We start from the raw sequence: 26,838 nt of genomic DNA on the forward strand, positions 1-26,838 counted from the left end.
TCAGTCGCCTCTTCTTCTTCTCTTACCAGCCAAATGTCAGTTGTAATGAGAAGGCCTGTTTGATTATTAACTCAGTGTTTTTTATGGCTTAAAGAGTAACTGTGGTCATTATCCTCTCAGTGTGATGGCCATTAGTCTGTCAATTCCAACACGTTGTCTGCTCACCGCGGCTATTCACACTCTACTGTGAAAGTAAACAGAGGGGACGGAGTGTGCTGGTGGCTCGGGCTGATAATGTGCCGCTGCTGCTCCTTACCTCACAGTCCTGTGTCTCTCTCTGATTGCCTCACTCCTTTTCTCTGCATCTTCTGTTAACTCTAATTGACTCAGTTAATTGGCTTGATAAAGTGCTGCCGCTGTGGTGCCAAAAAAAAGTACCACAGCTGAGTTTTATTCTTTGCTCTTGGCACCAAATCCCCTTGAAATTGAGCTTTGGTTTTGTTTTAAGTTTTCTCCACTTAATCTTCCCATCCATTCACTTCTTCCTTTTGCCTGCATGTGCACACACACACACACACTCACACTCACAGAGACACACACCACGCCCCTGATAACCATCAGCTCCAGGGCACACTCTATTGTTTCAGCTCAGTGCTAATTACTTCAGGTCTTGACCTCAGGTTCAGCCAAAGAGCAGCTGAGGGGGATGGTGTGTATGCGAATGTGTCTGTGTGAGCAGAGAGAAGTGTGTGATGGTGGGGGTCGAGGGTTGGGGGTAGGGTTAGCTGGGTGGAGAGGTCATTGCTGCTGCCAATCAATTGTCACACTGGATTGGCCTAAACATCACAGTATAATCCAGGAGGGAAAACACAGCAGCACAAAGGGACCAGCCAACCAGACCGCTGCTGATGTTTCCACGTTTTAAGCATTTATCGCAAGTCTCTTATCAGCAGCAACTCCCTAGAAATACCCGACACAAACATGCAAGTTTATTAGCCTGAAACCCTGCTCATTATTTCTAGTTTGGTGTGTTTATCGCCTCTGTCATGTTTTCACCCGTGTCTGTTTGTTTGTTGGTTGGTTGGTTTGTCAGCAGGATTAGGATATCTCAGGGAATAGTGCATGGATGGAGTACAAATTGTCGGGCCGTATAAAAATCCACATCTAGCGAACTTCAATATGTTTTTATAGAGGGCATTCTTTTTTCAGCCGCTATATGGTAACAAATAGGATATTGAATTAGGATCGATTTGATTAAAATGGGTATTGGCGGAGGTATGCGCTCTACTGAGCTTCATTCTAGTTCCTTCCACGTTGACTCCTCGTGTCTCTCTTTATGTCTTTTAGAAAAGGGTGCATATTTGGCGTCCAGCCGCACTTCCTCACTGCGTTTGTGTATGTTTCTGGGTCACTGCCTGGAGAATGTTTGGTTTGGTTTCAGAAACGGTAATACAGGTAAAATAAAAACAATATTATATCATCAACCTAATCATTCTCTTGGCAAATCTTCATATCTGCTCGTGTAAATGTTATAAATCTAAAGCCTGATGATCTGATAAATGATACATGGAGAATGTTCTCTCCTCCAAAAACAAGAAGGCTATCGAGACAAGAAGTCTGTGCACATTCTGCAAAGCATCTCATTGTTTAACTCATTATAAATTTACCATTTATTAGTGATGGTTATAATAAAGTGTTACATAATATCCTCTGGCTTTGTGAAAGTATGCTGACCTTCACCCAGCAGTTTGATTGTCTTATTAATCTACTGTGCTCGATTGACGTCACCTGAATGTTCGGGTCCTGTATTCATCCGTCACGTAATAAAGAATATCATTTTTTTGTGTGGAAGGCCAAAACCAAATGATCTCTCAAAACTTTCACATGTTTTAATGAGTCATAGCTCAAAACTTTAGTTAACAGTGAGGAACAGCTGAACTCTGGACATAAAGACTTCTCGGTCACGCTGACTAAAATGAACTAAAGCATCACTGTCACTGTATACGCATGTCTCTGTTAATCTGAAATCAAGTCTTATTTAAACCTTTTGTCATTCACGCTCTGTGCAGAGTAACTTTAGACTACGGGTTCAGGTATTTGTAGTATTTCAAAAGGTCCTTGGAGCTCTTAAGTTGAGTTTGATTACACCTGGCACATGCATAAACACATCTCCGAATTGTGCAAATCACTTGGAAGAAAACAGGCATCGAGCTCTCTCCCCCTCCCGAGATACTTGCAACAATTCCAAGCACTCTCTCTCCCACTTTTGCAACAGAGAAAAGCCAAAACAACACTTTTCACTGCTAGTTTCATGCTGTAAAAGAGAAGTCTTCTCCCGGGGTGCCATGAGCAAACAAAACCTGTCCAGTATGTGCATTCATTGCGATGCAAAACAGATTTCCAATGCTTCAGCATCACTTAAGGCCCCTACTTTCAATTACAATGTCACGAGCACTTAAAGCTGACGGGCCTTTAGAGGAGGAGAGTGGAACCTGTGGTGAAGTTCCAGACGGGCTTAGCGGACCATTAGGGACTTTAAATATAAAATAAAAACACACACACACACTCACACACTGAAAAATCTACTTTTCAGATGCCTGTTTTCTAAAAATACAGCCAATAAAAACATATGTAAGCCACATCGGCCAGTATAAATACAGGCTCTGGATATTGTCAGAATTAGTTGGAGAATGTGTGCTGATTTTTCTGCAGGAGGAGAGGAGAAAGAGGAAATGCAAGAAGGAGACAGGAGAGGAGAAAATGTGGAAGGGAAGGAGAGGAGAGTGGAGGAGATGGGATAAGGGGGTAGAGGGGAGGAGATGAGGCTCGCTCCTCTCTGTTCCTGGCGGATCCCGCCCCTCCTGGTCAGGGGTTGGTCAGGGAAACCCAACTCCCGCGCATGGATTGGTCGGCTCTCCTCTGGACGGGCAAAACAGTCTCTCCTCACAGACACAATAAAGTTTAGAGCTGGACGCTTGCAGGCAGTAGGCGCACAAAACCAGCCCTGCGCTGCGCTCCTCCACACGGACTTACTGACGGGAGACAACGCAAGAAGGACTTATCCACATGTAGGGCTATTTTTTTTTTTTAATCGCAAATGCGCATATTGTTTTGATCGGAGAACACTTTAGATGATTCCCTGCTGCTCTCTGGATGTTTGAATCGACTGAATGGCTCGGATTTGGATATTATAGCCTCCAAAAAAAAAAAAAAACGCACGGACTACTCGCGCTCCTCTCCGGCTGGACTGTAACAAACACCGGGGTGCCAAACCAAACTTTTTTAAAAAAGGAAGGATATAACTGTGCCAGCACCCACAGAGAGGGCAGTGCCGCGGCTGGTGAGTGACCAATGCCCGGGATGATGGTGTCGCTCAGCGGGGCAGCCCTGCTCGTCTTGTCCGGGCTGCTCGCTCCGCTCTGCGTGGTGCGGGCTTTCGGGGACGAGGTGGAGGAAATGACCTGCGACCCGATCCGGATCAGCATGTGCCAGGGTCTCGGCTACAACGTCACCAAGATGCCCAACCTGGTCGGCAACGTGCTGCAGTCGGACGCAGAGCTGCAGCTGACCACGTTCACGCCGCTCATACAGTACGGCTGCTCCAGCCAGCTCAAGGTACGACCCGGGACTGATGCGTGCTGGTGCAGGACAGGACGGTTGTTAAAAGCATGCACACATTTAGGAGGCGCTGATCCTGGACTCTTAAAAGGCATGGCTGAGTGGAGATAGTCTGCTATATTTGTGTGTGTGTGTGTGTGTGTGTGTGTGTGTGTGTGTGTGTGTGTGTGTGAGAGAGAGAGAGAGAGAGAGGAACACAGTGTGGTCCCAGAGCACATGACAGGGAGCTACAAGCAATAGTTGGCTATTCAGTGAACTGTTCAGACTGATGGTGCCAGTGATAGTGAGCTGGCCGCCACAGAGTTAAAATAAGCAGAGGGGTCCCTGCCTCACTGATTCCCTTCCTTCCTGTTGTGCCAGGCTGTCATGCTAATTTCACTGAAAATGCCCCCCTCTGTCTGTTGACAGTCTCAGTTCATGCCCCACACAGCAACAGCTGAGTCTTCACTGCTAGTCTATATACTGTTACTGTCTCTTACTCAACAATGGTGCCCTCAGTGTGTTAAGACAAATGCTGCTTGTCTGCCTCATGCACCATGTAAAGAAAAAAAATAGATTTGTCCTATTCAGCTTCCTTAAGGTTCGGGAAGGTTTAATTGGAAAGACTCGAGTCGAATCTGTGTCAGCGAAAGGAATTTACTCTGACTGAAATGGCATTCGTTTTTATTTTGAGATGTCCTCCTATCACACAGCTGGCCATGCCTACACTTGTTGATTGTTTTCTCCATTAATCAAATAGGTGTTCGGTCTATAAACGGTCAGAGAGTGGTGAAACATTCTCAAATGTCTTGTTTTGTCCACAATCCAAAGATATTAAGTTTACTGTCATAGAGGAGGAGAGAAACCAGGAATTATTCACATGTAAGAAGCTGAAATCACAACATTTTGTCTATTATTTTCTTAAAAAGTTACTCAAGTTGATTAACAGTCGGAGATTAATTGAATAGTTGACAACCGATCAATTCATCGATGAACATCTGCACACACAGACCCGAAAACACGTGTGTGTGTGATTGTTTTGTGTTTTTCAATGATTTTTGTGTGTGTACGTATTTATTTTGACATGCTAACTGTTTAAAGGGGCACTATGTAGTTTTTGAGAAGAAATTCAAACTCAGATTTTTTATATTTACGACATTAATGAATTAATAATACAAACTCAGAAATATGTCTGTATTCATGTGAATAAACGAGCTGTTCTCAGAGGAGAATAAAGTCCCCCGAACACTGTATGAAGCTAGAAAGGTGGCAGGGTCCGCCACATATAAACAAAGTGCATAAAACAGTATGAAATTGTGTGTATTCAGTTTATTCAGTCATTATTTTGTTTGCTTAGGCATAAAATTTCAGAAAATGAAGGTCTTTCTCTTCTGATGTTAAAAACTACATAGTGCACCTTTAAGAAGCTGGAATCAGAGAATTTTGACTTTTTTCTCTGAAAAAAGATATTCGAACCGATTGATAGACTATCAAAACAGATGATCATTGATGTAATAGTTGACAACTGATCAATTTATCGATAATCTGCACAGACAGACCCTGAAACAAACGTGTGTGTTTGGCTTTTCTTTGTGCTTTTCTGTGAGTTTCTCTGCGAACAAGTTTTATTTTGACATGCTAACTGCTGAAGAGATATTTGTGTGCATGTGTGAGACGGCCAGACAGAACAGGGAGCAACTGCAGCGTAAAACCAAACTATCCCCCTCCAGCTGAAAATTGGCCCGCAAGATTAGCTGACACCCCTCCCTCCCTCTCTCTCTCGCACACACACACACACACACACACACACACACGCTAAAGAGGGAGGAAAGGGGAAAGGGAAACCGTATCCCCCAACATTTGCTCTAATGGGAGGCTTCCTGACGAGTAACCGGAGCAGCTTTTAGCAGCGAAGTGACAGCACTCGGGTTACCAACAGTCGGGGGGGAAAACACCCAGAACGTGTTACATTACTGTCGCATAAGTTACTGTGGGAAATATGTAAAAGAAACGGTAAACTACTGCGTCTAATTTAATGTTGCACTCTCTCCTAGTTTGTGCTGTAACTGCTGCACAAGAAGTTCCCCGGGGAAAGATAAAATACCATCTTCTCTTATCTACAACTTCACCTGCTTTTCACACACAGGACAACTCTGTTCACTTTTTTGATCTCGTTTTATCGAACAGCAGATTACTCAATACATGTGGTTCACTTTGGGAGCAAACATTCTCTATATGTGTAGTGAAAGGCTTAAACTGCTTCCAGATCAGCCAGCCTGCTCTGTTTGCTCCGCTACAACCCAGATACTGATCAGAGAGCAGTGTAACAAATTGGGTTCAAAGGGAGTTCCCTTTGACTCAGATAACTGGTTTGGACATGGCATACTTCCCATACACAGCCTCTAACAGACGAAGAAGTTATTGTGTCAGAGTTTGGACTCATAATCAGAAGTAGCCCGCTGATTGTTTATCTTTAATTCTTACAAAGTTTATTTATCAAGGATGCAGTTTCTCGACATTAACATGGCGCAAACATGAACAGTCTTTATGTTTACGTTACAAATGATTTCTCTCATGAAGAAAGTAAGAGTTATATAATGTTTCTGTGTGTATTTATTTCCCAACCTTGACACCCTTCTTGGATTCATGTTTCATTTGGGCTCCGTTCAAGGCCCGATTTCAGGCTGGGGTTTCTCTGTCACTGGATCAAGGCGGCAAGCCCAAAACATTTTGCTCTTGTTACGGCCCATTAAATATTTTGGTATTTTTAAAATGAAAAATGATAGAAAACACTACGCTTTAACACGCTTTAGCATTCAAAGTCAGCCATCAGCCTGTCCAAGCTCCTGGAGGCGCGTGTTTGTTTCCTTTATTTGAAGGTAGCAGATTGAAATGTACTTTAGGCTGCTGTGTATTTTCATATCGTGTGCCTGGCGCGATTTTACACTCCGGCTTCAGACTGATTTCACCGTAAAGGCATGAAATCACTTAAAATTGCAACCTTTTGTAACCCCAGAGTATTTCTTCGCTCACATCACCACCACATCATCTCAAAGAGTCAGATGTGACTTCAGACTGCTCACTATCTTTATAACCCTGATTTAGATATCTATTTCAATACCATTGCCATGGGACAGAGAAAACTGAGCCTTGGATTAGGGGGGATTATGGAGCATTACAGGGCACATGCCCTCAGTGTTGTTAAAATCACATATTGTTTTTAAAGACGCGGAGTTGTATGTGTAACCTTGGCAGCAGGTTAGTGTTTTGACTCAAGTTATGGAGTTTCTTATTTGAAGTGAAAATGGAGACCTACCACTAAAAGTGGTGATGCAATGTGTTGAAAGTAAAGGCGGCAGGATAGTGAGGGGTATATATGCTAAGTAGATGGAGGATCCACATGTGGGAGTACAGTGTGTAGCCGCCTACCAGCTGTAATCCTGTTGTAATATGTAGAAAGACTTGCCCACAGGGGAGTCACAGCGCTGTTTCTACTTCGTTAACAAGCAGTTTACCGCTGACACGATTTACCTTCTGCTTCTGTTTGCTTTAACTAAACCGGAACAAGTCAGTGCATTGAAATGTAACATACAATTAGATATGATTTCTTTTAAAAGACTTTTGTGTCCTTTATTTGTTTTTAAACTTGCTCTCCAGTCAAGTTGCAACAATTAATTGATAGGTTGTAAAAACTTGATAAGATTGATGAATCAGACAAAAGTCAAAATTCTCTGATTCTAGTTCTTAAATGTGAATATTTTCTGTTTTCTTTACTCCTCTATGACAGTAAACTGAATATCTTTGGGTTGTGGACAAAACAAGACATTTTTGGATGTCACATTGAAACAAAACTAAACATTTTTAACCCATTTTAAGACCAAACAAGTAACAAGAAATTAATCATGTGATTGTAAAACGGAGCAAAATGTTTATCTTGTAATCTCGTATCTCCATTTCCCTTCAGTTCTTCCTGTGCTCAGTCTACGTGCCAATGTGCACTGACAAGGTTCCCATCCCCATCGGTCCATGTGGCAGCATGTGTCTGTCTGTGAAGAGAAAATGCCTCCCAGTGCTCAGTGAGTTTGGCTTCATCTGGCCTGAGGTGAGTCACATCATCACACAAACATCCTCCATGTCTTAACAAATGTAGCTTCAGGATGTGGCTGAGTGATGTGGAAAAAGGATGTAAGAAATGTTTGTTAATTAGTTGTAAAAAAAAATCTCAGCCTTAAACAGCAACCAAAATGCCATTTCCAATCATGTCTTCTCTCCAGATGCTCAACTGCAGCCTCTTCCCGCCTCAAAACGACCACAACCACATGTGTATGGAGGGTCCGGTGGACGAGGACCCGCCCTACCAGCCCGTCCGTCATCCTCCCCAGCAGGAGGAGTGTCAGGCCCTGGGATTTGCACCCGACCAGTACACCTGGTATAAACAGACTGAGAGCTGCACTCTGCAGTGCGGCTACGACAGCGGGCTCTACCGGCGAGGGGCCAAAGTGTTCACGGATGCGTGGATGGCGGTGTGGGCCGTGCTGTGCTTCTTGTCGACCACCTTGACCGTCCTTACCTTTCTGTTGGATTCACAGCGCTTCTCGTACCCTGAAAGGCCCATCATCTTCCTGTCCATGTGCTGTAACCTGTATAGTGTTGCCTACCTGGTAAGTTGGAGATTCAGTATTATATTGTCCCACTGAAGTTAATTTGTTATTTAGATAAAAAGGAATCTATAGGGTTTGAGCGAAGTCTTGAATGTTTAGAATTTTTTTTTATTTAAAGGTGCAGTATGTAAGAATTGACCACGCGTTGCATTCATACTCAAAACAAATAAGGAGCATCATACAATCTTACATATTGCACCTTTAACTAGACAAGATAGTTAACATTTATCTTAAAAGACTGTTGTTTGTTCGAGAAACAAATTTTCGACGCAACATTGTGATGACGTTATGACTTCATGAGTACATTACATCTAACAAATTGTTACAGACCTGAGATCTGTATTTACAATAGTGCTGTTGCACTCAGATTCTACATAATGTTGCTTTAAACAGGAACGTGCGAATGACGGGGTGTGTCTTTGTGTCTTTTTCTTGGAATGAATAAAGATTTGTGTTTCACTAATGTCTTATTTCCTTCCACTGTCACTTTCTGTCCTCTCTCTTTCCTCACCCTCCTCCTCTGCTTCCTGCAGGTGAGGCTGACTCTGGGCAGGGAGCGCGTTTCCTGTGACCTGGATGCCGCAGCCGTACCCATCCTGGTCCAAGAAGGGTTAAAGAGCACCGGCTGCGCAATAGTCTTTCTCCTGCTCTATTTCTTTGGCATGGCTTCCTCACTCTGGTTAGTACACACACAGACACACACACACACGCTCTTTATCATATCAATCCTTCGACTCTTTGTCTCATTGTCATTTTGAATGGACTGTTGGGGGAACAATTGGAACACGAAACTTTGCATCCTGTTTTCTTTACAGTCTAACTATCCTGTCTCATAACCTCTGTACTACATGGATTAATTTCCACATACAAAGGCAGCCTTTGTAAAAAAAAAAAAAAAAAAAAAAAGCTACTTTTCTAGTGCGTGCTGCCGTGCAGTTGCAGTGGAAACACATCGCTGCCACAGCTCTTTTTCTTCCTTTTCACTTTGACCTTGTTTTCCTGTTTGTATTCACGTTTCCCTTTTGGACGAAAAACAGACTGAAAAGCCCAAGGACTCCACTCTGTCCTAAAATATGATCCTCTGTTATGTAACTCATTACTCTCTAGTGTCAAGATGAGCTAACATGTGTCTGCATGATTTAAACCTTATCCTCTTGCTCTCTCTCTCTTCAGGTGGGTGATCTTGACCCTCACTTGGTTCTTGGCTGCTGGACTGAAGTGGGGCCACGAGGCCATTGAAATGCACAGCTCCTACTTCCACATAGCAGCCTGGGCTATCCCGGCAGTTAAAACCATTGTCATCCTCATAATGAGGCTGGTGGACGCCGACGACCTGACGGGGCTCTGCTATGTTGGCAACATGCAGCAAGAGGCACTCACAGGATTTGTGGTGGCGCCGCTGGCCACATACCTTCTAATAGGTAAATATGACATGACTTGCGATCAATTTATCGATTTTCATGGGAGTTTTAACCTTTACAGATATACCTATATTTAGGGGTGTAAGGATTCTGAAGATTGAACATCCATGCTCCTGAGTCGCCCCACCATCACCACAAATCTCACTCTTTTACCTTCACTTTTAACATGAGTCAGATTAATGTATCAGAAAAGCTATTTACCACCAGTCCTGTCTGTAAAAGGATTAAAAATCTTCCAATCAGATTCCTTTCTCATCTCAAAATTCAAGTTTTGTTGGACTGCTGGTCTGCGATAAACAGCTACCTGCTTCTGTTGACTGTGCTTTACATGATGCATTCAGGGCCTGCACGTAAATAACATATTTTATGTCATATGCTTGAGAACATTTTGTTTAATATTTCTAAGTTTGTAAATGATGAATTCTAAGTTTAATTTCTTCTCCAAAACTACATAGTGCCCCTCAAACATGTACAGTTGCTCATTTCTTCTATTGTTTTCAGGCACACTGTTCATCTGTGCCGGCCTGGTGGCTCTTTTCAAGATCCGCTCCAATCTGCAGAAGGACGGAGCCAAAACAGACAAGCTGGAGCGTTTGATGGTGAAGATCGGAGTGTTTTCCGTTCTCTACACCGTCCCAGCGTCCACTGTCATCGGCTGTTACCTCTACCAGCTCTCTCACTGGGGGGAGTTCAGGGCCAGCCCCCGGGACTCATATGTGGCATCGGAGATGCTTCGAATCTTCATGTCTCTGCTTGTAGGCATCACATCAGGCATGTGGATCTGGTCAGCGAAAACCCTCCACACCTGGCAACGCTGCTCGGCCCGCCTCCTCAGGGACAGCAGGGCGAGCCGGGGGGGCAAGAGGGCGCCGGGCGAGGGCTGGATCAAACCGGGGAAAGGCAATGAGACTGTGGTGTGAGGAGAAAGGACAGGAATGGACTTGTATCTGCTTCCCTCTCACTTACAGAAACTCACTCTGCCACATTGAAGGACGGAGAGGGCAGAGAAAAAAGATGAGAGGGAGATGTGTCGCAGGAACGCAGCAGGAGTTTCTCAAGGAAGCCACTGGATGTAATGGCATCGTACAAGCTCACTGAGAGTCCTCAAGCATGCCTCACCCCCCTCTAACTGACCCTGTGCCTCTTCAGGAGGAGAAAAGTGGAGGTGGGTTGTGCATCAGTAGCAACAGTAGCCTCTCTACCTCTGTAAGACTTCCTTTGCCCAGAGAGAGAGAAACAAAGCAGAAAATGAAGGAGAAAGAGAGACGGGAAAGGCAGAAGAGAAGCATTGATATGCAGACCAGACACAGCGATAAGCTGTGTAGCACCACGTCTACCTCTCTGTCTCTCTTTCCTCTCCCCAGCCCTCAGCAGCAGAGACTGAACCTGCTCGATACAGTAACCCTCACACCGTTGTGTCTTTCTAGGGTCTTTTGAAGTTTTTAATTTTACACTGGACAGTCCTGGTGCAGACATGATGCAGCTGTAGGCTGATGTTTCCCAAAAGCACCTGACAACTCATATGGGTTCATATGTCCACATGGAAAAGTATAGGAAATCAGTGAACTACCAGGCCAAAAGGAATTAAAATCTGAAGAAAACATATCAAATGTATGTATTTACATTTGGTCACTGACCTTTTTTTTTTGTTTGTCTGTAAATTATTACCTTTTGTACAATATAAAAGAGCAGATTTTTTTGGGAAACCAGATCTAAGCTGTGATAATGCACTATAATTATATACAATATGTGAAGCGTCTGTGCTCGTCACAAGTGCATTACCAGGGACGGCAGTGATGGGACTCATAACAAATCATTACACAGTATATGAATATGCAGAGAGCCTTTAAACAGGGAGAGTTTGGTCAGTTTTCAGTATGAAAGCTGCAGAAAAAAAAATGTGGTGTGTTGTTCCGTTTCTTACAAATATCATGAAGGCAAGCGCAGGTGGAGAAACATTAGAGAATATTTTTTTATTATGTGTTGTACATGTAGGTAAAGTCCGTGGTAACTTGGGCTGCAACTAACAACTTATCGATTAAAGGTGCAGTGTGTAAGAATTGGCCACCTCTCATATTCATACTCAAAACAAATAGGGTGCAGCATATCATCAGAGTAACTGCTAACTGCTGCTAACTGTTGCCCTTAGCTAATCAGCTCAGTTAGCTGTGCAGTTAGCGGTTCAGACTGGGTACCAGGAGAGTGTTAGTGTTTATGATGCTAGCACAGGAGCGTTGGACCCCGACAGCTTTAGGAGAGATGGCTAGCACGCTAGCTTCAGTATCATAATATCATAATGTCAAAACTGCTATTCACATGCTGTTGATAATATTAGCTAATTTTTTTAATCTAAAATTTCTACATATTGCACCTTTAATCTGCCATTATTTTCACGATTAATTGTGAAACGGTTAAATCTATAAAATGTCAAAATAAAAATCGATTATTAAAAAATAGTTGGCGTTCAATTGCCTAATCAAGTAATTGACTATTAGTTGCAGCCCTTAGCGGTACCCATGAGGTCATACTGCAATGAATCCTGGGAGAACCCCGGCTGTGCCTTTTTTCCAGACCCATAAATGTGGAAGTGGTAAGGCATCTGGGAAATGTAGGCCTGTGTGCTTTACCTCAGTAGTCTATGAGAAGCTCAGCTAACTTCCAATGATGTGTGCAGTCCTCTTGGAAACCTCGTACTGTATATGCTCTCAAGTTACCGTGAAAGCCAGGAAATTAAATTATTCCCTCTGCCCTCTTCTCTAAACAGTGGACCCGAGGCAGGTTAAAGAATTAGAGGTTATTAGACAATCAGTTGCCAAAAGACACATTATGCAATAACAAAAGAGCTGTCGCAGGCACATGCACATGTATGCAAGTATATGAATCTGTTCCCACGAATGTCATCCGCCAGATTTGATACGAAGTTACACCAACAATAAGAGACCATATCTGACCATGTCTGTTTGTGTACAACTCTGTTTCTTCTTAAATGAAGCCAACATGGAAGCACAGTGAAATCTGCACTATTAATTGGCATGTCTGTCCCGCCTGCATGTCTGTATGTCTGATGCTCTCATCTGCCTGTTTCTCTTCAACCTCGTCTGCTGCATCGTGGCTCATTTCCCAGACAATCAAGTCGTCCCTGGAAAAGATTATTGTACGCTGCATTTCAAAATTTCATGGATGACAGAGACGAGATTTCTGGTCATTGTCTCCAGCGGTGCATTTTGTTGACAATGGATATCTTCCACTTCCACTCTAATCTTGCTCAATAACAGCTTATAAAATGAACTATAAGCTTTCATTTCTATAAGTTATAACTGTCTTACTGCTGCTTTCACCAAATTCTGCAACCGCTCCTTTTTGCCTGACAATCTATCTAGCAAAGCTCTTGTGTTTCAGTGAGGCTTTGAATGTATACAAATGTAGGGTGCGTCTACATATTAAAGTAGAGTAAAGAAAATTTGGCTCTGGGCAATTTAAATGTATAAGGGCTAGAGCTTTGCGTCATTTTAAAACCAGATAGTGCCTCACACAGACTGTCACATGTATTTTAAACCCAATGTTTTGACAGAAAATCATTTTTTTTACCGTATGGGCTGCCTTTTCCACAAAGTACGTTAAATGTAACATCATCCGTATTGCATTCAATGATCCTTTCGAGGTTCTGGTGAAACCTAGAACCCTGAAAAAACAGTGCTTCTCCAACCAGCATACCTTGGCACACTTATTAAATTTCCAAAGTCAAACAAACATTACATTGAGTTAAAGTGAATTAAATTAACCCCTGACCACCTCCCCCTCTGAGCTAATGCAGTTTCCCTCTCATGCCTTCATGTCTTGGCCGCGTCCTCTTGTATGACCACGCTGAGCCCCAGGTGACATTTCCAAACAATCGCTGAATAGTTGTGCCTTGAAACAGTATGAGCGTGTGCCACGGCCTAATGAAGATTGAGAACCACGGATGACACAGATTTGTAAATGCTTTTGAGAAGCCCAGATATGAATCGATGTTGGAGTGAGTTCACGGACACTGGTCGTAGCCTTTAAGGTCTAGAGACTGTTCCTTTGTGTACAAAACTTGTTGTCTTGATGATGTCATCAATGTATTGTAAAGAAAGTGCTAATTTATCGTTGTTAAAAAAGTGACAAAAATGTTAAAACTTGTTTGTTATTTAAAAACACTTTTGTATCAGAAGAAGATGATGAATAAAAACTTTTTGGTTTCCAACATGTTGATGCAGTTTTGTGTGTATTTATGTGTGCGTACGTGTTACGGTATACACACCTACCTTGCTGGGACCAGTAGACCTTATGGGGACCAAAGCCCTAATGAGGCAAAAAGTCATTTGGCTGTCCACGATGAATGGAAGTAATGAAGTGTAATCAAAAGCCATTTCCCATCAGTGCGATGCAAAAATGCGGTGCGACAATACGGAAAATCTGGATGCGTTTTTTCTGAGTGACGACTGCACACCAGGTCGGGTGCACGTGTAAAGAAGAACCCATAAAATCATTTTTTATAAATTTCCATGCAAATTTTGAAAACCCGTGCTTAGTGTGAAACAGCTTTAACTAATGAATCTTTTGGTCTTGACAATGTCAGAAAACAATGAAAGAAATCCCAAGGTAACATCTTGATTTGTTGTTTTGTCTGACCAAAGTTTCAAAAACCCCAAATTGTGTGTTCAGTATCACTTCAGACAAGAAAAGCATCAAATTCCCACATATGCTTGGCTCTTTTGCAGAGTAAAACTAATAGATTATCGAAATAAGTGCCGATTGACTTTTTTTTTAGCTCTAAATAGACTACATAGACTGGATAAACACTTAAAAAAAGACACGACTGAGCGGTATGTATGTATACTCGGCAGCGAGTATAAGTGATTGAGAGTGAGTGAGTGAGTTCCTGTCTGGGTCTATGAAGCACCTTGCAGGCCTTCTCAGTTGTGTTCACTTAATGGGTTGAACAATGCTGCCACCTCTTGTCTGATGAGACAAATGAAGTGTTGCTGCTAACACCCTCGAACGCTTGTTTGCAGCCTCTCAGACCCACTTAACGCTACACATCCACACAGCAGTGACTCTGTTTTCATCTCTCTTGCGTCTCTTTCGGGGTTAGGGTAAGAAATGCTCCATGACCACTTAATTTGTTTTGAATCCATAGTGGAAACACAGTAATTATTCTGTGTAAACAAGACTGTACCGTCATTCACATCTCATCAGCTATGAACTTAAAATCTACTCAACACACACACACACGCTCACTTACAGCACACACGGAAACATTCACACACACACACACACACACACACACACACCTCCTCTCACTTACAAAATTTGCTGTAATTTGGTTTTACAATTACACTTAATGCACGCTAGGCTGTAATTTACCAGCGCAGGGGTAAAATTCCATCTGAAGAAACTGATTAATTCTGTGCAGCTCGAGTGCGAGTGTGTGTGTGTGTGTGTGTGTGTGGGCAGAAAAGAGAGAGAAAAAGACAGTCCAAATATCTTAGTCTGCAGCTCAGATTGCCTTCCTGTAATTTACTGTGAGCGAATTGAGTGTTTGTTTAAGAATTCACTCAAAGGCCTGAGGTAAAGGGAAAGTGACAGCATCTACTGCTCTATTGTTTCCAGATGTGGCTCTGCTAACGCGCGCACACACACAAACACACAGTACATATACGAGCAAGCATGTTCACAAACTGACATGCACGTTCACACAAACACAGGCAGAAAGGGGAGGAGTTAAATGAGTTGACTGCTCGTAAATTCGTACCCTAAATGGTGTTTCTATATGGGAGAGTGTGTATGTCAAAGCGCACAACATGCTGTCGTTGTTTTTTCCAATCAGCTACAAATTCAAACTCACATGTTTCACTCAGTGCCACACTCATTTTATCTCCAGGCAGCAGTTTCCACGTTTGTGTTTGGTTATTTCGAGATTTAGTAACGTGTATCACATGGAAATCTTAATAACCAACAGCTCACCCTAAACGCTGATTTTCCAATGTTAGAAATAACAACAACAATACACATCTAACTTTAATCCTCACCAATGACAGCTTTTACAGTGCAACCTCTGCATAGCCACACTTGTGGTGACATTTGGACACAGCCAGTTCATACTGTAAAAACACACACACTTTGTTCCACTCTTTTAGCGAACAGCATGTTAGTATTTTTTTTTTTTCTTTTTCAACAAGGCTGAAATGTGAAAGGGCCCCATTAAAATTCCTTGGACTAATATTCCTGGGAATGTATTTCCAGAGCTGGGTTCCCTTGTGTGTAATTCGGTGTATACGTCTGTGCGTGTGTGCACACATGTAAGAGTTAGAAAGAGACAGGAATTAAAAGAGCTGGAGATGAAATGAGACTGATAAGATTAAGAAAAAGAAGAAGAAAAAGTGAAAGAGACAAAAATAAAAGAGTAAGTGAGAGGGATTGAGAGAGGGGAAGAGGGAAAAGGAAATCTGTCATCCTCCAACAGCAGAATGCCGCAGCTGTTCCCTCTCAGCAATGTTGAAATCATTTTCCCATTCCGCTCAGCGTCTGTGCTTGTATGAATAGTTTTGAGTAATGGCCACCACTAGGGATTCTGGGTGACGTAGCTGTCTTGGCGTGAGAGCCAATTTGGTGCACGGAGGATTTGTAAATCCTGGTTCTCGGGGCCAAACAAGCTAACGAGTTGAGACTGAAATCCAAGAGGCCTGCCAAGACAGAGATGGGAGAATTATTCACCATCAGGTTGACACAGAGAGCTCTTTATACATGGTGTGAAAGATTGGATTTATTTTATGCCAGACAAAGATGTATTGTATGTTTAAGGTCAGGTCAGATACTTGAAAATGGATGTTAGTGCTGTCTGCCTAAAGCATGTTAAGCACAATTTTGGACAACACTGAGGGGCTTTGAAACAGTGATTTAAGCCAATCAGGTGGCTCTCTGGCTTTACAGCAAAAGGCCTTTATGCATGCTTTTAATGTTTGTGGCCATGTGATAACTCTTCAAAGATTATTTTTGCCTCAGTGGTCCCATATATTCCTCACAAAGCCATCGTGTCTCATCAACTTTCAGTCCCTGAACCTCATAAAACCTGCACCTTATACTTTATACTTGTGAACTATTATCTCGGTTACACCATAATACTGCTGCACCTCGTCCCTTTGCCACCACTAGATGTCACTCTTTGTCCAGATCACCCTGCCAGGTCCCGTCACCATCTGTTGTGTCTCTCAGCTGTATTAATGCTTGTTACCTTTCATGTATCCTGGTTGTATGCTCATTTGGGTAAATCAGAGGTGAATTGCGACTGATTAAAGAAATTGCTCACAGAAATTCAACAAATTAAGAGCTATTTTACTGAAATCAGCATCACTACTGGAAGAGAAGCAGAAGACAGAAGGAAATATTAATTAGAAAAACAATTTGTCAAATGCCTTTTCAAATAAATGATTAAATCATTAGCATTTTGGAAAACAGCAGCAACAACAACAACTTCTACCTCATCATGTTTCAGCTGAATTATATTATTTCTAACTCCACCACATATGACAGCAGTAGTTACTCATTACCTTTCAAATTAAAGGCTCTGCACACATCCAGGTGAAAGATGGATGGAGCTAACGTACCACTAGAATGTGACTCATTAGAGAGCATACCTCCACCAAGTCCCAACAGTCTGCCTTAATTCAATCAAGCCTTATAAACCATCCAAAACTGCTTAACCAAATGTATGTTTTTCATCAAGATCAATGCAATATTCCCTCAGAAATTAACGTTAGTGTTGAAAAACTCTCTATCTTGCAATGTTAAAGAAAGTGAGAAAGAAAAATCCTGGATCAGTCCCTTTTTCCGGGTGCGGACTAAAAGTTAATGGGGTCTATTCTGGACCCAGACCCATCCTCCCTCTAGGTTTCGTGGAAATCTGTTAAATCTTACAACCAAACAAACAAACACAGGTTATAACACAACATAGTACAACTTCTGTGTGGATGCACTAGGGGTGCAGGGGCTGTACATTGTTACATACAAAATATATGATCACTTCATTGCATTCATTTAACTACCAATCAGTGCAAAAAGTAGGTAGAATTGTTTCTACTTCAACCAACTACAACATTAAAATGCTGAATGCCTACTGAATGTAGTATCTTTCACAATGCTTGTATAATGTCTAATGTGTATATGCCAACAGGATTTGTGACCTTTTTCCAATTTACTTAGCCTTGCACACATAAGACTAGTAAAAAGCATCTTATTAAGGCTAAAACATGTGAACTTAAATGTACCAGCTTCCGTGTGTTTTGCAGAGGCCCACAGGGTGGGATGAGACTGATAACACAAAAATCTCACCATCTGTGCCTGTTTTTAAAAAGAGCTGAATGCAGCAGTTACGACTAAAATATGTTAAGGCTTGGATGCCCTAAACGGCTTGGGACTTCTGGGCTGGTTGCTGTACTCTGAAGGCCAAATATGTTGGTCTTTACATATTCAATCAATGTTTGGACTGATGGAACGGATGTCTGGAGACCATTCAGTAGTTAGGTTCGGATTAGGGTCTTGAGCTTATTTTCTCAAATTTTTAAAATAAACTTCATGAATTGCCTGGAATATCTCTCGGGTGAGCTAGTGAGCAACCGAGGGGATAATAACTAGAAAATCACAAAACTATTTCTGGTTGCTCACTTTTAATTATATTACAACATTTTGAATAATAACCACATAACACAGGTCCATGGAATATGTTCTGACAAAAAATATGTGTTCCTCTACCTCATAAGTTACATAAAGAGCGCTCAGGGGTGCTGTTTATTGTGTATAAAAGCTGCACTGTTAGAGGGAAATGTGTTGCAATGAATATATGCGGTGCCGTGTGGGAGAAAGGCTGAGTGATTCCATGTTATTTCAGCAGGACATTTGTCAACTTTAGAAATGTCAGCCGGTCAATACAGTCGCCTCATCCATCTCTCTGTCTCACTCTCTCACACACACAGAGAGACAGAGGTGAAGTGTAGACACAGGGAAAGGAAAAATGGTTTTAAACAAAAAGAATGAGGGGAAAACTGAGGGAGTGGGAGAGGAGAGGAAAAAGAAAGGGGAAAGCAGGGGCAAATGGGAGAGAAAATGAAAGTGGCGGCGTTGATCGGTTATGGAGAAAAAGATGGAGGGAAGAGTGCAACAAGCGGAACATAAATGATTCCATTGTTTCCCTCAATCAGAAAGCCAGATTGGCAAGCCAAATGACTGGAAATGACTCATACAAACACAATCTATCTCCAAGAGCCCGTCTGGGTTTGTTTCCTATTAGTTTCCTCCTGTACGCGCATCTGCGAGTACAGAAATAGAAAGCATAGAAAGCCCTGGCTCTGCTCGGTCAGATTCTCAACGTTGTGTTTTCTGTTTGTGGTTTTAGCAGAAATAATTCAGTTGGTCTTGTTACTGCCCACTGTCTAACTCTGAGCCCTCACAGGAAAGGTGATACTTATCGTTGTTGCTACGTCAATACACATTTAATATCTTTGCTGTTTTTGTTGTTTATAGTGCTGTTTTCAACATTTTCAAATGAAGTTGTTCAATTTTTGCATCTCATCTTCTTTTTCTGTGTATTTCCATTCTTTCTCAAAAGATACCATGTTGACCATCGTAGCTAAGTGTATTAGCATGCTGACATTGCTCGTTAGCATTACACAAAAAGTTGGGGGTCATTAGTTTTGCAGGTGATGGGTCGTAAAAGAAAATCTTGCACGAATTAAGACCTGGAGATGATGCTACAGGTAACGTAATAGAGGGTCTCCAAAGTTATGGAGAAGGGCAGGGATGGCGTATTTTTGGAGGCTAACCCTGAAGTTAGTTGTAGTTATTGCAGAAAATAAGCTCTGTGGCAAACACGAGTTTCTGATACTTACACGTTTCGTTCAGCAAGATAATCTTCACATATGAACTCCACTTGTATGAGTTTTGAAGCGTAAATGAATCACCAGAGGTAAAAAGCTGACATTAGGCTTGCATGACTTCAACGTCACCACCACGAAGCTTCCTATTACACCATATAACCCCCTCTCTTTCCCATAAATTGATCGATCTACAGGTTGAAAATGGTGTCCTTGTTTGGCATAATGACGTCTAAAGTCCAAACCCACTGACTTCAAGGCGAGGGAACCGGAAGGGCAAAAATGCTAACTCATTTCTGGTGACAGTAGAAGTCACAGGATCACCAAACCATTAGCATATGGCATTTTACGGTAGCTGTTGAGATGTTTACTGATGTGTGAAAAACTTTGACCTGCTGAAGAAAGTCACCAAAGTCAATAGTTTAGCCTTTAGCAGGCCATGAATGTCAAAATTAGCTTGCATGATAACATAAATCTAGCTGCTTTGACTTTGTAGGCTACTTCCAGATATCCTGTCTTCAAAAGTAGGGCAACAAACTTTAAGCTTTAAAGTTGATATTCTACATTACACAACATCTAAACAGGAGATTTGTGTGCAAGTTTTATTTCGGTGTATGTGTGTTTTTAATGTTTACTCATGGGTCAGTGACTCTGTACTGCCTGTTTTAAACTTTATTGGACGCATGAATAGCAATGAGACAATTAGCTAAAGCCTATGATCCACAACTCACTGTGCTCTGCTTATTAGAACTGGTCCAACACACTGCAGCGGCATCCTCGTCACACCGATATGGAAATTAGTACACACACGTATAAACGTACAAAACCAAACACTAACAAATCAAAAGTCATCTGATAAGACATAGAAATGCAGGCAGAATATGAGGCAAGAGACGGAGAGCAGGGGAGGAAGAGCGGCCCGGAGGGTAAATGATGGTATCTGTTTTTCTTTAATGTTTCATCATCCACATGACTAATGAACATATGACCTGTTTACAAGAGTTTGTGCTCCAAGAAAATGTTCCAGGATTATCTCTCCAACTCTTATTGATAACATACTTGAAACTTTATCTACTGCTCAAGTGATAAAAATGTGACTACTTTTATGAATTACTTTACACCACCTCTAAATCACAATGGCAGCTTCACTTCTTGGTTCTTTTAATACGAAGATTAAAATCTGTTGTAATTTGTTTTACTCCCAATTTAAGGTACAATTGCACAGATGAATAAAGAGCATCATTTGGGCCACAAATACAGAAAACATCTTGTGCTGTGATAAAGCTTAATAAAACAGCGTTGGTCTGGTGCTGGTTTTGCTGAATTTAGACTCAGTTAGTTTGGAGAAAAATAACAGAATCAACCCAAATGTACAAATTTTGAAGCCCAACAATTCATCAAACTTTTGACGTTGTCAACCTCATTACATTAACATCGAGTAAAACATAGGTTTAGGATTTGGGACATTTATTACATAACTTCAATTTTTAACCTGTGGTACCAAGAGACCATTTATGATAAGTATGTCACAAAAACTGCCTCACGGAAATAACAAAAGTATCATTGGCAGTTTTCTATTGAAACAGCTACAAAACTGGGTAAAATAGAGAAAAAAATGTTTTTTGTTTGTTTGTTGTTAAAAGTTTAATTGAACCACTATAAAGTTATAGTATAAAGTTGAGTGGCTGCAGGAGTTAAACACCACTTTGAGAACTGATTGTTCAGGAATAATACAGAACATTTCCAGGCTTTATTTTGATTATGCAATAAATTATAGGATTTTAATGGATGTCAATGGAACAAAAGGCTTAAATGAATAGGAAGCTTCATCTAAAACCACATTATCTTTAAATTCACTTGTTATGTGCAGAACATGTAATGTTTCAATTTTCTAATGCAAATTCAGACACTTGGTTGGCGGGTGTTCTTTTATATGCAAATAACCTGGAAAATGACATTACAGAAAAAGACATTGTTGTGGTATCAAGGTGACAGTGACAGAAGGTGATTTTACACCATATGTGAAGCAGAGAAAGATCCTGGACAGCTTGAAGTGAAGCCCAAGTCTTTGAAATGTTGCTGAAGAAGCTTAAATACGAGTTAGAAATGGGCAGAGGCTTAATGTCACACTTCACACAGGACTGACACGTGTTTGAGAGCCTCAGAGAGACAGCGTTACTTTTATTCGCACAGTTTAATGATGTCAACAAGCTGTTACACCTCACAAATTCACCCAAAGCTACGACTGTAAGATTCAATCATCTAAGTGTGGGGTTCTTCTTGGTACGTTTCACTGATCATCAAGAGCAAAAATGTTGCTTGTTCAAGCCGTGACGCGTCAAAATGTTCACTGTGAGTTCATGTTGAAATTAAGGATTGAGCATTCACATACATAGTCACGGTTTCACATTTGAATTGAGATATTTTATGGCTTTTTAATGACTAACAGATGCTAAAGAGGTAACACTCTGAAATTATTGCTGCTGTGTACAGTAAGTGGCAGAATAGCGTTCGTTAACCCTACAAGTCAAATGGGGCATGGCTAACGACTGGCATCAAGTAAATGTAGTGAGAAAATGTGAGCTATGAACTGGGGGAGGTTTTAAACAAGTGAGGCAGACTAATAAAAACTGTCTTCTGCGCTGTGATTAAAATTACGGTGGGTGGGTGAACATATATATACATTTAATTTTAAGTTAAAGATTCTGGTCATAAAATGCTCAGGACGCACGCTGTCTGGGGGGAGGAGGAAATGCTTGAAAGCGCGAGAGGAGTGAAGGAAAAGCGCCTGATGAGGCAGATCATTTTCCATTAGTGAGGCCCAGATCCATATATCTCTTCTCTAATGAGACCAATATTAGCTACAACCACAACCTACACACACACACACACATGATGATGATGATGATGATGATGATGCCAATTTCATGCCAATTACTTCCAGCACAGGTATCATCAAAAATTACAATTACAATTACAATGACATTGGCATTATAGCTGCTGATGTTTCAATAATAATAATATGATTGTAATAATAGTTGTAATAATGTCGCAAAGCAGCATATCAACATATCCTTCCTCAGAAACATTCATCTCTGATTAGTTACTCATGGCTTCTCCCTCCTCCTCTCTGTTTGGTTGCATCTTCGGATGCCCTTTCATTATGATTATGTTTGATCCAGTCGGTGATATTACGGCTGCAGCAGACTGCTTTTCTGCAAATATCACAGCTGGCAACATTCTTATCAGCAAGCTAGAAAAAAATACTAAAAAATATGCTACATCTTCAGCCAGAAGCCTGCTGTGCTGCTGAGGCCAGGTGATCGCTAATCTCCTCTTTTGCTGTCAGTGGCGATATGGTCAGCGGTAAATGGAAGAAGAATGGGTTTGTTTAGAGCAAAACGCAAAGAAAGGAGACTGCTATTGTTTTACATTTAGTTGCAGACGTGCCGTTGTAAAACCAATGAGGGGTTCAGGTGGTTTGTGCACAAACTGGGCCCTATTTATACTGCCCCCAAAAGGCTTGTGTAAGTACAGTATGTGTACGTATGCAGCAGTTTAATTGGACAATCAATCACTTTCTCTTTTTCGGGCCCTAATGGGGGCCACCACTTCAAGTAAGGCTGCATATCTGCCATGTTGCTGTTGACCATAAATTAAATGGTTTTGTTTTGGGAGTGGGAAAGCTGCCAGAAAACAAGAGCGATACCAACACCAGAGAGTCTCAGGGATAACACTGCATGCATAATGACAGATGCTGCTGCAAATACAAACCTCATGAACTTGTGCACTGACTTGGGTCATTTAAAATGCTCCTAACTAGACTCACAAGCAGCAAAGGTATTGGGTATGGTATTTATTATATTATCATTATAACTACTAGGGCTGCAATTATCAATCTTTTCTAACATCAACTGGTCTGTGATTTCTTTAAGATAAAATATGTAACATCTCCCCATCAAAATGTCTAAAAATGACTTTTATTCAAACCTAGAGATTTTATTAGTGGCAAGGTGCATTTCATTTAGTCACCTGTCGCTATAACTTCTGGGAGAGAGTCAGAGAGTGAGGAGGGAAGTTATCAGTGAACGTTTCTGGCTGAGACACGTAGAAAGGTTTTCATCAGCAGTGGTTGGTTTGTTTGAAAATGGAGACAACAACTCCCACGATCCCACTCTGTTTATGGCTTTTGTTTTGTTTAGATTTAGAGAGCACTAGCAGCCCAAATTACGTACTGTGCATTTAACTAATCAATTTAGCGTTTCATCTTTAAAATGTCCAATATTGCATGAATGTCTATAAACTGCTGGTTTATAAAACTGTGAAAAATTGAAATTTTCTCAAGCTGAAGTTGACGTATTTAAATGTCCTGTGCTGTTTGACAAACAATACAAAACCAAGAAAAATTCATCTGTTATAAGCTGGAAAATGGTAATTTTGCTGAAAAAGTTGCTAAAAGATTAATCAAAGCCCTACTAATTATTGGCATTTTATAGTGTATTGCATTTTATTATTTGGTTTAACAGATTTTTAAAAAAAGTGTCCAATCCCCTGCAATCCTCAAGTAGAAACTTATAGACCAACATACCACAGTAACAGAAGGGTAGAAAACTAGATATGTGAAATCAGAAAACTTCTGTATATGTGACGGCATCAGATAATATAGATGTATATTCTCTGAAATGGCATCATTAAAAAAGACATTTAAATTGTACGTGAGCTGTATGTGTGATGCAGATGCACCGTCTTCTCCTGCTGGAAGTGCAGATATAAGAAGCAGTGGGATGACCACCACCTATATGTGAATACTTGTTGGAATAGTTCCTTTCACATCCTGCAGAGTCTTTTCAAGCCAACAAAGCCACTGGCTCAGCCCGGCCATGACAGCAGACTCCATCCCCCCGCGCCTGCAGAGGAATATAACCACATAGGTGAGTCCTTCTATTTGCTGTCATCCTTCAATGATGCCACCCCGGAGCTGTCGGCGGAGGAGAGGGTCTCTGGCTCCAAGGCAATGCCACTATTAAAAATGATTGAATGCGCTGTCCTAGAAAGAAATTCCTGCTGTGACCAGTCACTGCAGTCCACCTTGGAGAAAACCTGAGGCTGTTCAATCTGAAATCACTGAGTACCACGTCAATGACAACAGTGCTGCAGCCAGGATTTAAGAGCAAGAGTTTTTTCAGCTGAACACTGAGTGAAAAACATTTCTATCACAAGCTGCTGGACCTGGAACATCCTCGGCTGATCTTATTCAATAAATATTTATCTGACAAATCAATATTCACTAACAATTTAAAAAACTGTGGGGCCATTTTAGTTTAGTTCGTCCTTTTTGTTGGGTACCACACTCATTGTGCTGGTGTCCTCTTGTCTCCCCTCCATATTTCCGGGAACACATAAGCGCTTGTGACTCACTTGTGTTGGCTGCACATTAGGCTCATTATTACATATACTTGAGTGCTATTTGAGCAATTCAGCCGGCTTCCTACTTTTCTGGTGTTCATAAGGTGTGAGTCACCCACAAAAGAAACCCGGCCGCCGGTTGAAATTGAAATGTTGGAGCCACTTGGATGAACGGCATCTACGAGGCTGCACAGCAAGTCCAACTGCCTCTGACCAGGGTGGAAACAGGTTTAAACAAGTTTACTTTCTATTATTACACACAAAGTATGCACGGTGAGATGTTTAGGCCTAGCTCTGGTGGTTTTTAGGTCAAAAACATGAACTGAAATAAAGCAATTTGATGTTTCTCCACCAGAACTATACCTCTAGCACAGTTCGGAGGGGGTTGGAACAGCATTTAGCCAGCTAAGAGGGGGGAGAGAGAGAAGATTTAACACATTTTTGGTGGCCAATCAAAAGGCTGGGTTTGCATTGGGGCAATTTTTAGACTCTTGATGTCAGTATTCCTAAAATCTTTCACTCGCTTTTACTTATCGTACACAGACACAGAACAGGTGCTGGAAGAAGTTTCACGCTTCAACCGTTTCACATGGAGTTGACAGCTAGTCTGGCGCTCTCAGAGTAGGACGTTCTAGCATCAGGACAAACTTCAGGAATATTGTCCAAGAACAGTGAAGCACACGGATCCAGACAACAAACTTTATTAAATGACGAACGTTTTGACTTACAAGGAGGTTACCTAGAAGGATTAAGTTTGTGGGTTGTTGTGGTTTTTGTACATTTATTTTCTGTGTATCTAATAACTCTGATGAGGACACGCATGACGTCAAATGTTCATTTTTGTGTGTCACTTAATAAAATTTGTTGCTAAACTAGGGTGGAGTCTCTCCTGATATAAAAATGGGTGCCCTTGGCAGCTATTGTCAGGGTGGCAGACAAGTTGTTTTCAGTCGGAAATAATGTTCAGTAAGTTGTTGACACGCAGCGTATCTGTCAGTCGCTGCTCTGCCTCTCAGTCAGGTAGCGTTGCTCTGGCCCGCTGATGATGTGATAATACCTAAATAAAACGCCCTTGAAGCTGACAGCGCTGTGGCTCAGAGAGTAATAAAAGCTGCTGCTGCCACATCTGTGCACACTTATTAGTTATTGCTTCAGGGAAAGTAATGAACATTAAACCAATGAGCCTGCTGTATGAATATTGAATTACATGATATAACAGCTCACTGTGTGCCATCTGATGTAATGATGTAATCTCTGTCTCTGCGGACATGTTTCTGATTCCTTCTCATTTTTCTGTTTTTTTAGGCCACGTCTGAATCGGCCTATACAGTTAGTTATTAAATAAAAACCTTTTAGATATACAGCAGCACAGGGTCTGCTTCCAGGAATTCACATAGATGAATAACTCTTATAAGATTAGACATTAAGATGCTCATTAATTCGTTGGATTGAGGCTGGGCGCTGGCGGCCGGCCTCCCTGCTGTCTCAACCGACTCCCCACCAGAGGGTGATCAGTGGGCAGCGCTGCACATTTTTTCCAATGATCCGTGTCGATGTCCAAAACATATGGCCGCAGGACTCGTTAAACAACCACAGAGTTAATCATCAGCCCAAGGAGGTCTGGCACTAATTGCCCTTATAAACCACCATGTGCCAGAAGAATAGATGTGTTGTGGACAGTCCAGGAGGAGCATGTTGAGGCTGGCTATCTGTGTTTAATATCCCACTGCACCTCTGGCTCTCAATGCACCATATTCCCTGAACCAGTTCTTGTTGTCACGTTCAACATCACAGTCCACATCCCTCACCTCGCAAGTGCTGAGCAAATATTATCTTTTCTCCCTGAGCGAGGAAAGATCTGGATCAAACTGGGGAATTTAGGGAGTCTTTGCAGGATCCTGCAGAGCAAGCAGATAGTGT

At 41.7% G+C, this 26,838-nt stretch overlaps 1 protein-coding gene across 1 annotated transcript; it reads left to right on the top strand.

Moving 5' to 3' along the window:
- Window positions 1–2,924: 2,924 nt before the first annotated feature.
- fzd4 (frizzled class receptor 4) lies at window positions 2,925–13,851 on the top strand. The gene is made up of 6 exons (XM_084351503.1): window positions 2,925–3,555; window positions 7,502–7,639; window positions 7,812–8,198; window positions 8,732–8,877; window positions 9,372–9,619; window positions 10,121–13,851. The coding sequence occupies exons 1-6, from the start codon at window positions 3,292–3,294 to the stop codon at window positions 10,537–10,539; spliced, it is 1,602 nt and encodes a 533-aa protein (XP_084207629.1). The 5' UTR covers window positions 2,925–3,291; the 3' UTR covers window positions 10,540–13,851.
- The last annotated feature ends 12,987 nt before the right edge of the window (window positions 13,852–26,838 follow it).

The sequence above is a fragment of the Pagrus pagrus genome (assembly GCF_965226575.1).
Source record: "Pagrus pagrus genome assembly, chromosome: 4".
Taxonomy (NCBI): Eukaryota; Metazoa; Chordata; class Actinopteri; order Spariformes; family Sparidae; genus Pagrus; species Pagrus pagrus.